Source organism: Rhinopithecus bieti, unplaced genomic scaffold (genome assembly GCF_001698545.2).
Source record: "Rhinopithecus bieti isolate Rb0 unplaced genomic scaffold, ASM169854v2 scaffold_5341, whole genome shotgun sequence".
Taxonomy (NCBI): Eukaryota; Metazoa; Chordata; class Mammalia; order Primates; family Cercopithecidae; genus Rhinopithecus; species Rhinopithecus bieti.
The window spans coordinates 1,300,412-1,313,663 of record NW_016804835.1 but is presented as its reverse complement, the minus strand read 5'-3'; the positions used below and the strand labels follow the sequence as shown (position 1 = coordinate 1,313,663).

The window sequence follows — 13,252 nt, the reverse complement described above, 5'->3', positions numbered from 1 at the left end:
GGGGGGGGGAATCATGATGCCTGGGCCATAAATTTGCCCATAAAGTGAATTGTAGTTATTCTTTAAAACAAAGCCACATGGTAATGCATACGAAATATTTGCTATTCTTATAGCAGTTATCTTTCCCCCCATTGTGAGTTTGTAGTAAGGCCTGTTAGAAATATTTATGCTGTTATTAAACTTGGCACCTACCTTTTGTTTTGTGCTGACATACTGGATTAAGTTGTGAAATGAAGTTTTTATCCCAGCTTTTCCAATATATTTCTCATAAACATTGGAAAACAATGCAGAAAGAATTATTTATAATGTTGTTTGAATAACAATGAAATGGAAAATCAAAGAAATCTCTTGTAGGGTTTTATCGAGTCTTTATTACTGATAATGTTCATGGGTAAGTGTGTGCTAGTTTACTGTGTGTGTAAAACATTTGGTATTCTGGGTAGCTTATTCTGTGTAGGCCTTGTCTCTGTATAGGATATGCTTTACAATGAGGAAGTGTCATCTTCATCTGTTTTTAAAGGAAGATCTTATATTTGAAGGGCTTTTGGGTCCTTTGGTAGGTGAAGTGGGGTGTGTTGTTGCAGTAAGAAAACTTAGTAAAGCAAATTTATTTCTTATGCTCAAATTGTGTAGTAAGATTACTTTCATTTTTAATGATCACTTTACTATAACAAAAATATTTGCAAACTCAAAAGTATACTGTCTCTGATTTTGCTTTGCTTTAAGAAGTCATTCCTCATTGCTGGGCTGGGCGTGGTGGCTCACACCTGTAATCTCAGCCTTTAGGAGGCCAAGGCTAGTGAATCACTTGAGGCCAGGAGTTCCAGACCAGCCTGGCCAATATGACAGACCCTATCTCTACCAAACATACAAAATTTAGCCCAGCATGGTGGTGCACACCTGTAATCCCAGCTACTCAGGAGGCTGAGGCACAAGAATCTCTTGAACCCAGAGGTGGAGGTTGCAGTGAACCAAGATCACACCACTGCACTCCAGCCTGAGCAACAGAGTGAGACCCTGTCTCAAAAAAAAAAGTCATTCCTGGATTTCCTAGATCTTTAGTGATAGTATTATCAATATACTTTATTTTACCATTAATGTTTCCTTATTTATACTTTCCAGATTTCTTTTTTAGAGTGAAAATTAACTATAGTTTTAGCATCAAAATAGTGCCAAAATATTTGAACATGTTTTCTCTTTAACCTTTTCTTCATCCTGGTGTTTTTTGTTTTTGTTTTTACCCCTTGTCTTATGCCAGTGAGTTCCTTCGGGGTTACTCCTGCAGTAGGTGGACTATCATCTGGGACAGTTGGGGAAGCCTCGACAGCCCTGAGTTCAGCAGCCCAGGTAGCTTTGCAGTCTCTCTCTCATGCAATGGCTTCAGCCGAGCAACAGCTACAGGTGCTGCAAGAGAAACAGCAGCAGCTTTTGAAGCTTCAGCAACAGGTTGGAGACTATTTGGCTCTTTGTTCATGCTGTCTCTAAACTTCAAAAGCTGAAAAGTACTTTAAAATGACCATTATTTTCATAAAGAAATGTAGGTTGACTGATCTGAGCTAATCATTTTCAACAAAAATTGAGGTAAAGTCGTTGTGATATTTAAATTGGTTGACACTGTATGAGTACATCTTATTTGATACATATTTGAGGGAATATGATTGATATTTTTTGTGCAGTGTTGAAGTAAATCCGTTCTCTAAACACTCGATCAAAGAATATGTACAGTTACTAGTTACTGTTTACATGGAGTATAGTTCCTAAAACAAAGTTTTATAGAACAGTTAAATTAATGTGACTTAAAATTCACAAATAATGACAGATGCTTTATAAATTTTATTGTGGCTTATATTAGGGGTCTCCAATCCCTGGGCCACAGACCAGTACCAATAAATGGCCTTTGAGGAACTGGGCTGCACAGCAAGATGTGAGCGGTGGGCAAGCGAGCACTACCTGAGTTCCATCTCCTTTTAGATCAGCAAGGGCATTTGATTCTCATAGGAGCATGAACCTTATTGTGAACTGTGCGTGTGAGGGATCTAGGTTGCACGTTCCTTATGAGAGTCTAATGCCTGATGACTGAGGTGGAACAGTTTCATCCCGAAACCAGTCGCCTGTGCCTCTGCCACATCTCCCCACATCTGTGGAAAAATTGTCTTCCATGAAACTGGTCCCTTGTGTCAAAAAAGTTGAGGACCGCTGGTTTAAATGAAATCTGTGGCAATTTCAGGTGACAAATTGTATTACATTAGTCAACCTGAGAATTCACCTCCTTAAAATATTTTGTTTTGAGCAGATATTCCTTATTTACATTTAATTGTTGTGCTTCCTTTTCACCACTACCTTGGAAGAGTCCTAGTTCCCAAATAACACAGGAAATTTTGTGTTAAATATTTAAAGTGTACATAGCAAAGCAATGATCCATTTATATTGAGTCCAGTTTTGATTTAATTTCATCTTTAAGTATGATCAATTTAATCATGTTTATCTTCATAATATATGCCCATGTGGTATTCTGCTACAATTTAGGTAGGCAGGATTAGTCTATATATGTTGCTTTTACTTCTTTTGCAGAAAGCAAAGCTGGAAGCCAAGTTACATCAGACAACAGCTGCAGCAGCTGCAGCAGCATCAGCAGTAGGTCCTGTTCACAACTCTGTGCCTTCCAACCCAGTGGCTGCCCCTGGATTCTTCATTCATCCATCTGATGTTATTCCACCCACTCCAAAAACAACACCTCTTTTTATGACTCCACCACTCACTCCACCCAATGAAGCAGTTTCCGTTGTGATTAATGCCGAACTTGCACAGCTTTTCCCAGGCTCAGTCATTGATCCCCCAGCAGTCAATCTTGCTGCACATAACAAAAATTCCAACAAGTCCAGAATGGTAAATTATGTTTTAAATAGGTGTTGGCTTAGACATTTAAAATATCTTGAAATATACTCTAGAAGGCAAAATTTTTAATAACAACTTGATGTGTCAAATTATTTTCTTTTATAAAATATTACAGTACATTAAGAGAAGAAACTTACTAATTTGATATTATGGTTAGTAGTTTTTATAGAACTGTAGTAATATCAGTATAAAGTTAGACTTTTTTTTTCCCCCCCGCTCTAGAATCCACTTGGTTCTGGTCTAGCCCTTGCAATTTCTCATGCTTCGCATTTTCTTCAACCTCCGCCTCACCAGTCCATTATTATAGAGCGAATGCATTCGGGGTATCTTTCCTTTTTTAAAATTTTTTTTTTTTTTTTTTTTTTGCTTAGTCTGCCAGCCTTTTTAAGACTCATTATTCTTCAGTTTGATTTTTGTTTTGTTTTGTTTTGCAAATCGCATTTCCTCTTCGGTAAAGTACATTTTATCAAGAATAAGCACTTACATGTCAAGCTTTGTGCCCACCATATTGCATAAAGAGTGCTGTTGGGTAGTGGATTTGATCTGTTTATGAATCTTGACTGCTGATGTATTATTGACATAAATAATTCATTGTAGTTGGCCAAATCACCATTATGCTAGAAATTACACTCAAAATATTCCGAAAACTAGCCTTCTTATAGGGGAACTTTTTCTTGAGAAGAGCAAACAGAACTACTGCTTACTATAATAACTGGATAAGAATAATAACATATTGTAGGCTCTGAATAGTTTGAGTGTTACCTAAGTTTGTTTTCTGCTTATATGCTAGAGAACTGAGATTGGGATAGATGCTTTCAATTGCAACATATTTGTGAATAAACTGTAGGCAGTTTTTCTCTTAAAAAAGTTGGTTTTAACTACCACAAACATTTTTGTGGTTTAGCAGCAGGAGAGTTGAAGAAAATCCTCAAGGAAGTAAGGTTATAGTATACACTGTAACATGTATCATTATATGAAGAATTAAATAATATCTGCGTTATTGCAATGTGGTTGTTTCCTCTTTTTAAGAAGGAGTTTGAAAGCTAAAATAAAAGTCTTATGGTATTTTCTGCCCAACTAATCATTCATTGGTAACAACGTTAGTGTTGATGACATTCAGAGGGGAAATTTGTTATTCTGCAGTCTTATGGGAGATGAGCAGTTGTTTACATTGTAGTTTGGTTTTTTATACATAGCAGTGACTGCAGTACATAAGCTTCCTGAGGAGGATAACTATATTCTTTCTTTGTTTTTAATAATTTTCTTTTTAGGGAAGTATTAGTAACTGCCTTGTTTTCTTTTAAACTAGCTCTGTTGAGAATAGCACTATTCCTAGAAGTTTAATTTAGTTGTTTTCCTTCACTATAAAATGTAGCTGGTAAGGTTACTAGCTGACCCACCCCAACACAATAAAGAAGAAAAGGAATTATGACATTAATAATGATCTGCCTTCTGTTCTACTAATTGAACTTACTCTTGTAATGTGGGTGAAATGAGGGATGCAAATCTGCTTTTTCTTCACCTGTTTTATCTGGCATTGAGCTGAAGAGACTGGGATACGTCTATACTGGGAAAAAGCATTGTTTGAGATCCATTAGAGGACCTTCCCAAGGCCTTTTTCAGTGGTAGTTTGATTATATATGATTGTAGTCCTGCTTTCACTTTGCATCTAAACCCCAATGAATGCAGTATGCAACTTCACAGGAAGTTAAGCAGGGCTTAAGGAAACTAAATCAAGTAATACTGTTTGGTATTTAAATGCATCTGGTTGTGAAATTGAGAAAAAAGTTGCTAATGGCTGAAAGAAGAGTAGATTCATCCTTTACAAAATTAACTAATATACTGCATTTGCTGATTTAATTTTTAAAAACTCTAATGTTTTAAAGAAGCTTGTTTGTTGATTGCCTTAACTGTAACAGTAACAGTCTTACTCTTGTTTTTTTGCTTTGTTTTGTTTTTTGTTTTTGTTTTTTAAAGAGGGGTGGCCGGGTGCGGTGGCTCACGCCTGTAATCCCAGCACTTTGGGAGGCCGAGGTGGGTGGATCACGAGGTCAGGAGATCGAGACCATCCTGGCTAATTCGGTGAAACCCCGTCTCTACTAAAAATACAAAAAATTAGCCAGGCGTGGTGACAGGCGCCTGTAGTCCCAGCTACTTGGGAGGCTGAGGTTGGAGAAAGGTGTGAACCCAGGAGGCAGAGCTTGCAATGAGCCAAGATCGCACCACTGCACTCCAGCCTCGGCGACGGCGAGACTCCGTCTCAAAAAAAAAAAAAAAAAAAAAAGAGAGAGAGAGAGACCGGGGTTTCGCCGTATTGCCCAGTGTGGAGTACAGTGGCTCTTCACAGGCGCATTAGCAGTCTAATGTATTGCAGCCTGGAACTCCTCGGCTCAAGCAGTTCTCCTGTCTCAGGTCCCCAGTAGCTGGGACTAGAGGCACCTGCCACTGTGCCCAGCTACTCTTAATTTTCTACTTAAGTCTTGGGGTTCAAAACTAACACAGATATGTATTTCAGAAAATTTTTGAATCAATTGATAAGGCCGTTTTTACATATTTACTTTTCCTGTTTGTAGTTTAGTGAGTTGATTTCATATTTTAAGATGAGTGCTCCAAACTATTTTTGAGTGTATCATTTGGTTAATTGATATATTTTTGGTCAACTGTTTCTTCTTTCTCTCATAGGAGCAAGGAGATTTGTGACCTTGGATTTTGGGAGGCCTATATTGTTGACTGATGTATTGATTCCCACTTGTGGAGACTTGGCCTCTTTGTCAATTGACATTTGGACATTAGGAGAAGAGGTGGATGGAAGGCGGTTGGTAGTGGCAACTGATATAAGCACCCATTCACTAATTCTTCATGACTTAATACCACCTCCTGTGTGCAGATTCATGAAGGTAAAGAACTTTAAGAAAGTAAATTGATATGCTTTCTATGTTTCTGACAAGTTATGAAAATAAAGATAATTTAAAATATAACTATCTTTTAAAGTACATTGCTCAGATTTTTGTTGTGGCAGATGTGCATATATGTATATTTATAATTTTTCATTTCAGATCACTGTCATTGGACGTTATGGGAGTACAAATGCCAGAGCCAAAATCCCATTAGGATTTTACTATGGTCACACCTACATCTTACCTTGGGAAAGTGAACTGAAGTTAATGCATGATCCTCTAAAGGGAGAAGGAGAATCTGCAAACCAGCCAGAAATTGACCAGCATTTAGCAATGATGGTTGCTCTACAGGAGGATATACAGTGCAGGTTAGTACAGAGTACAAATTTTATTGAAACTTTGTATTTTATATAATGTCTTGCTTATAATTCTGTCAAGAAATACCTTTTCATAGGTGTACAGATAAGAGCAAAAGGAAGTAGGAGATTAGCACGTTACAGTAACACCTAATGCACGAAAATATTGTGATTAATTAATGGGCTGCATGTATTAGTACCTATCAAGTGGGTAATTCTTTTTAATGGTTGTATGTTAACAGGTTTAAGAGATTTAATTCTTAGTATTTGTACATGTACATAAAAAGGACATTACAAGAATTATTTTGTTCAATCATTTTTTACTTTTAGATATAACTTGGCTTGTCATCGTCTGGAAACTCTTTTGCAAAGTATTGATCTTCCTCCTCTAAACAGTGCTAACAATGCACAGTACTTTTTACGAAAACCAGATAAGGCAGTCGAGGAAGACAGTAGGGTTTTTTCTGCTTATCAAGATTGTATTCAGCTACAGCTTCAACTAAATTTGGCTCATAATGCAGTGCAGAGACTCAAAGTGGCGCTAGGTGCAAGCCGGAAGATGTTGAGTGAAACATCAAATCCAGAAGATTTAATTCAGACATCTTCCACAGAGCAGTTACGTACTATCATCAGATATTTATTGGACACGTTGCTCAGCCTGCTTCATGCTTCTAATGGTTTGTATTTGGCTTACATATTTTAAAGGCTGGGAATATACTTGATATGATTTTGCTGCATGTTTTAGGATTTGTGTCAATATTTTATATTGTAAATTTTGGTATTTTTAAAAACGTCAATATTTATGAAATGTCTCTTTAGGTTAATCCATTTCTCCCTGTTATTTTAAATATTTCTTAAATGAATTTTTGTGTTTTTCTTTTGGGTTTCTGCTATTGACATGCACATCATTGTGCTACTGGCATGGTATTAAGTATTGCATGGAAGTTCAACAGTGAAACTTTTCATAAATTGCTAATATAAAGGTATCATTTTTTAGCCAGGAGGTATTTTTGATCATGACACAAGCTCACACATTCACTGACACAGTCATCTGATACATCCAGCTCCATAGGCAAGAAATGCTAAATATTTCCCTCTCCAAGTATCTAATAGATTTCTACATATAAGGAGTAAATACATTGCAAAATAAATGGAATGTAATTATCTACTGATTACTAGAAAAGAGGAAAGTGTGTTTTGGCATGCTTTAATATTATACAATACATTTAAATAGGAAAGTTTACTGTTTTCTTTCTTGTAATAGGACACTCTGTTCCTGCAGTTTTGCAGAGCACATTTCATGCCCAGGCCTGTGAAGAGCTCTTTAAACACTTGTGCATCAGTGGAACCCCAAAGATACGGTTACATACTGGTCTTCTGCTTGTTCAACTGTGTGGTGGTGAAAGATGGTGGGGTCAATTTCTTTCTAATGTCCTTCAGGAATTGTACAATTCAGAGCAGCTTCTCATCTTTCCACAGGATAGGTAGGTCAGCAAATGTTGGAGGTATTTGTTATTAATGATTTGTACTTTTCACAGTTACTGGTCAGCTTTTGAAATCTTTGAAATGTGCATACTAAGTTGTGAATATGAAGCAGATCTCAGAGTTTGTGAAATGACCAGTGAAGGGCACCAGCACTGTGTATCGAAGAAGATAATAAGTAATACTTAGACTCTACTCTTTAGTTTTCTAATTGAACTTGTGGACTTCATAGATCTGTGTTTATAAGTATTTCTATTAGATTATGTTACTTTATGTGCTAAATGTGTTTGTGGCTAATAAAGTTCTCTCATTCACTAAGTGCTTGATTTCTTGTTAATAACATTAGAAAATATAACCAGTAGTTAGAAAAATAACTAATTCTAACTTCATACCTCGAGATACAAATCTTGCTTTCCCAGTCTGATATATGGTATGTTTTAAGAAAGCAAACATTCTGTCATTACTCTGTTAAATTTCTGTGTAAGCTATTTTAAAAATTGAACACTCAAATTGATTCTTATTATTTTCTCTCTTTTTTTTTTTTTGTTTTGTTTTTAGGGTCTTCATGTTACTTTCCTGCATTGGTCAAAGATCACTTAGTAATAGTGGAGTATTAGAAAGCTTACTTAATCTCTTGGATAATTTATTGTCACCTCTTCAGCCACAGTTACCCATGCATAGGAGGACAGAAGGTATTAATAGAAAGCAGTGTTCTTTAGTAAAAACAATATTCCTGTAAATATTGCTTTTATAAAATATCTTCTGTGAAATACTTTAATATTAATTGCAGCACATTTAATATTTTTATGATGTAAGCTTTAAAGAATGAGCAACCTTCATGTGATTGACTGCCATGTAGTTATTACTTTTAAAATTTATTACGTTTTCATTATTTGAACTTAGTATAGTATGTTTTTCCTATACTATTATAACTAAAATCAAACTCCCTTACATAAGTTTAAGCTGTAAGGCACAGTTTTGTTCCAATCGACAATAATGAGTTTTGTTTGAGCAAACTTTTTTGTAAGAATAAAAACATTAGAACATAGTTTAGTGCTATATGAATTATAAGCTGAGAGTTAGATGTTTTATTTCAGTTCCTGTGAGTCTAAGAATAGCCTCTTATACCTTGCTTTCTAGTTTATATATTATACTTTGGATTCAGCCTACACTTAATCTGTTTTTATACCTTGAAGTCTTTGTCTTTCATTAGATTTGATGTTCTGCTCAGTTTCTGGCTGTTGGTGTCTATTTTTTAGACTTACTACATATAAATATTAGTGTTAATAATGATATGATATGTTTTGGATTTATAAAATTTTTTGTTTCACTTATAGTATCATAACTAATTAGGAATCCTAAAGTCGTCTGGATGTTTTTCCTTTACTCTCATCTCTCTACAGGAGTACTAGATATTCCCATGATCAGTTGGGTTGTTATGCTAGTGTCCAGGCTGCTGGATTATGTGGCAACTGTTGAAGATGAAGCAGCAGCTGCAAAGAAACCTTTGAATGGTAAAGACAGGGAGAGGTTTCTGACAGGTATCAGAAGTTTATAATAATACGTTGGTGGGGATTTTGAGTGACTTCGCAGTTGTTCCAGAACTGGCTATTGGCCTGGAGCTACCAGCTGTATGTAATTTATAGAAAATACAAATGAACTTTACTACAATTCTGTTTAAATATAACATTTATACTTGGTGGACTTCATAGACAAGCTCCTTTGTCTGGACATGACTTTTAGTTTCTAAATACAGTTATGACTTTCACAACGCGTCTTCCCTCAGGCTCGTTTAAAGACTTTATAATAGCATGCATATAAATGAGTTAAGAAAGGGAAATCGGCCGGGCGCGGTGGCTCAAGCCTGTAATCCCAGCACTTTGGGAGGCCGAGACGGGCGGATCACGAGGTCAGGAGATCGAGACCATCCTGGCTAACACGGTGAAATCCCGTCTCTACTAAAAAATACAAAAAAATTAGCCGGGCGAGGTGCGGACGCCTGTAGTCCCAGCTACTCAGGAGGCTGAGGCAGGAGAATGGCGTGAACCCGGGAGGTGGAGCTTGCAGTGAGCTGAGATCCGGCCACAGCACTCCAGCCTGGGCGGCAGAGCGAGACTCCGTCTCAAAAAAAAAAAAAAAAAAAAAAAGAAAGGGAAATCGGAGAGTTCTTATTTTTTCTTAGTATGATGTGTCATTTCATTTAGCATTATTGGTATCTGCTAATTAGCTACAAATGACCTTTATTTTAATACAGAAGATTCTCAGATTTTGGAGTTTGTAAGCGTTGTCTAGTATTAGTTCAAAGCACAGGCAAAAATTTAAAAATTAAATCAACCTGCCAAAATTATTTATTTCCCCTCTTCCCAGATTAACCAATTAACAAGGCTTTTATTTTATTTATTTTATTTTCCTCAGAGATTCTTGTTCTGAAAATAAGGGTTTTTAGATAAAGGATTTGAGATAGCTAAATCCAGTACGTAAACCATTGAGATATGTAAGCCTACATACAGTTTACATCTAGTATGTAAGCCATTGAGATCCATAAAATTTGGAATTCTGTACATTGTCAGGAACTCAGTATTTTTAAAAGTTCCCTTGAGATGTTATAGTGGAATCAGTTGTTTATAGTGCATATTGTGTTTAGGAAGATGATGGGGAATTCATATGTATAAGGAATTTGTTTTATAGTGATTTTAAAAAAATAATGTATATCTATAGTTAGTTTACTCAGTTGTAGGATATAGAGGTAAGAAATACAATTAACATAAATAAAACTACATTCATATTGAGAAAGTCTTGTCTCGTTCTGTCGCCCAGGTTAAGTGCAGTGGCACGATCTCAGCTCATGGCAACCCCCACCTCCTGGGTTCAAAGGATTCTCCCGTCTTAGCCTCCCAAGTAGCTGGGATTATAGGCGTATACCACCATGCCTGGCTAATTGTTCTGTATCTTTAGTTAGAGACAAGATTTCACCATGTTGGCCAGGCTGGTCTTGAACTCCTGACCTCAAGTGACCCACATGCCTCAGCCTCCCAAATTGCTGGGATTACAGATGTGAGCTACTGCTCCTGGCTGAGAAACAGTCTTGAAAAAAGAAAATATAAAATAAACTGTAATGTAATCTTGGAATATAACAGATAGTATTGGGGGTATGTTTGTTTATACATGTAGATACTATGGAAACATTGGTGGAAGAGTTTTAGGGTTTTAAGAACTTGAACTAAGACTTGATAAATAGGTAGTAAAGAGAGAAAAATGTTTTTAGGATTAAGAAAAGATGTTTTAGGATTGGAGATAGGTAAAGTGTGATGTTGGGCCTGAATTAAATGAAGCAGAATAGTCTGGACATATTCCAAAAAAGGAGAGTAAGTATAGGTAGACAGTTATGCGTTCTGAACTATCTAAGCTTATTTTGGCAGTTATTAATTAAATTGTTGAGTATCCTTTTTTGGTCCCTGATTAAAAGCATCTTTGTTTGAAATAGGCAATAGTAGTGTTTGTTGTTAAAATTAAATGACATCATCAGAGTTGTATAGAGATGAATCTTAATTGTAGAGGAAAATCGCTATTATCTAAAGGAAAGATTGGAGACAGAGGGAACTCTGGTTTGAAAATGATTTAGGCTCTACATTAGATAATTGACAGTTATCCAGTCTTTATAGAGTCAGATCTTCTAGCAATTTCTTTACAATGTTTTTCTTATTAAAACTGCTTTTCATGATTGGCACATGTATAATTGTGTTGTTTGTTTTTTGGGTAGGAAAGGTACTTTAAAATCACATTTAACAGAATGATTAATACAAGTTTTCCTTCGCCTGTAGGTAATCAGTGGAGTTTTATTAACAATAATCTACACACTCAGAGCTTAAATAGATCTTCTAAAGGCAGCAGTAGCCTTGATAGATTATATTCCAGAAAAATCAGAAAGCAGCTTGTTCATCATAAACAGGTAATTGTCAATACATTTAAAATTTTTTAATGTTTGAGAATATTGTTTTGGAGGTTGCATGAGATAGATGTGCCATCAGATACGAGGTATGACATTTAATGGGCTCTTAGCTTAGGAAAATTACCTAACACTTTGGAGACTTCGGTTTCCTTAATTGTTAAAACGATGACAATATATAGTTTACAGACTTCGTTGATGTTCCTTTAACTATTTACTGTTATACATCTTTATTACTACCATTCTAAATGAGGTTGTCATTATCTTTTGCCTAGTCAAAAACCTCTCTTCTTTTGTTTTGCTTAAAATTCAATCCATTTTCCTTCATTTAATTCTCAGCGGCTTTTAGTTGACCTTTGGATAAAGGGTATTCATCTTCTGCCCCTCTATCTAGCTTCTGGTTTTAATTTTGGTTTCTTTTTCCATTTCTTTTTTTTCCCTTTTTCATACGTGTGTGTGTGTGTGTGTGTGTGTGTGTGTGTGTGTGTTTGTTTGTGAGACAGGGTCTCATTCTGTTACCTAGGTTGGAGTACAGTGGAACAATCAGTTCACTGCAGTCTCTACATTCCTGGGCTCAAGCAGTCCTCTTGCCTCAGCTTACCGAGTAGCTGGGATTAGAGCCTGGGATGCCAGGCTAATTTGTAAATTGTTTCTTGTAGAGATAGGGTCTGGCTTTGCTGCCCAGGCTGCTCTCGGACTCCTGGCTCTGGCGATTCTTCTACTTTGGTCTCTCAAAGTGTTGGGATTATAGGTCTGAGGCACTGTGTCCGGCCACAAAATATTTTTGTTATTGCTTTAAGATGTACGAAGATTCTATGTGAAAATCATTAGCTCTGGCATGTTACGAAAGCTTTGGGCTTTTGAAATTTATTTTGTTGTTTTATTTTTTATATTTAAAAAAATTTTAATTCATGGGGCTTTTTTAAAAGGTAGACTTAGCAATAAGTTGTTTATTTTCACTTCTAAGTTTTCAACTATGAGCTAGTTCAGTCCTTTGCAGGAAAAATGATGAGAAGCATCATCCTCAATTGGCTTTTCTTTTTGAGACCTTTAACCAATTTTAGGTTGTAGTAATTTGTATCTTTTAATGTTTATGCTCAGTGCATTTAATTAGGATAGAAAACAAAACCTAGTGTGTCACTAGTGAGTATTTGTCTGTAGAATATTATTACTTGATTCTTCATTATGAATGACAGTATTGGCACAGTTGGCAAAACTTAAAAGGTGCTCTGAGGGATAATTGGTGGTCAGGCGTCAGTATTACTTCTCTGATTTTGATGGTTGTAACTGTCATTTGCAGACTGTTTTTATTTCTAGGAATTATACACGAAAGTAATCAGGGCGATTGGTCATCAGGTTACTAACTTACTGCCAAATGGCTTAGTGAAAACCAGTTGTATTTGTACAATAATTAAAACTGGCTGTTTCAGAATAAATTAAAAACGATTTTTTTTCTTGATTATATTTCTTGTGTACATTAATTATAGAACTTTGGAAACTATTTTCTCAAAATGCTGATTTGTAGAAATTCTCAGTTAATGTTTTTAAAATTATGTGTACATGCTAGTTTTAATTTAGGATAGAGTTTTTTTCATCTATGGAGATAACAGCCAAGTGGATTTTTAAAAATAATATTAGTAAGGCCGGGCGCGGTGGCTCAAGCCTGTAATCCCAGC

At 35.9% G+C, this 13,252-nt stretch overlaps 1 protein-coding gene across 1 annotated transcript in view; it reads left to right on the top strand.

The window, feature by feature from the left end:
• BIRC6 (baculoviral IAP repeat containing 6) overlaps window positions 1–13,252 on the top strand; it is a 265,256-nt gene that overhangs the window by 103,242 nt on the left and 148,762 nt on the right. Inside the window, 10 exon segments of the mRNA XM_017870639.1 lie at window positions 1,259–1,446; window positions 2,572–2,886; window positions 3,118–3,215; window positions 5,576–5,792; window positions 5,952–6,160; window positions 6,479–6,825; window positions 7,413–7,632; window positions 8,189–8,322; window positions 9,034–9,144; window positions 11,452–11,579. Coding sequence (XP_017726128.1) covers window positions 1,259–1,446; window positions 2,572–2,886; window positions 3,118–3,215; window positions 5,576–5,792; window positions 5,952–6,160; window positions 6,479–6,825; window positions 7,413–7,632; window positions 8,189–8,322; window positions 9,034–9,144; window positions 11,452–11,579 — 1,967 coding nt within the window.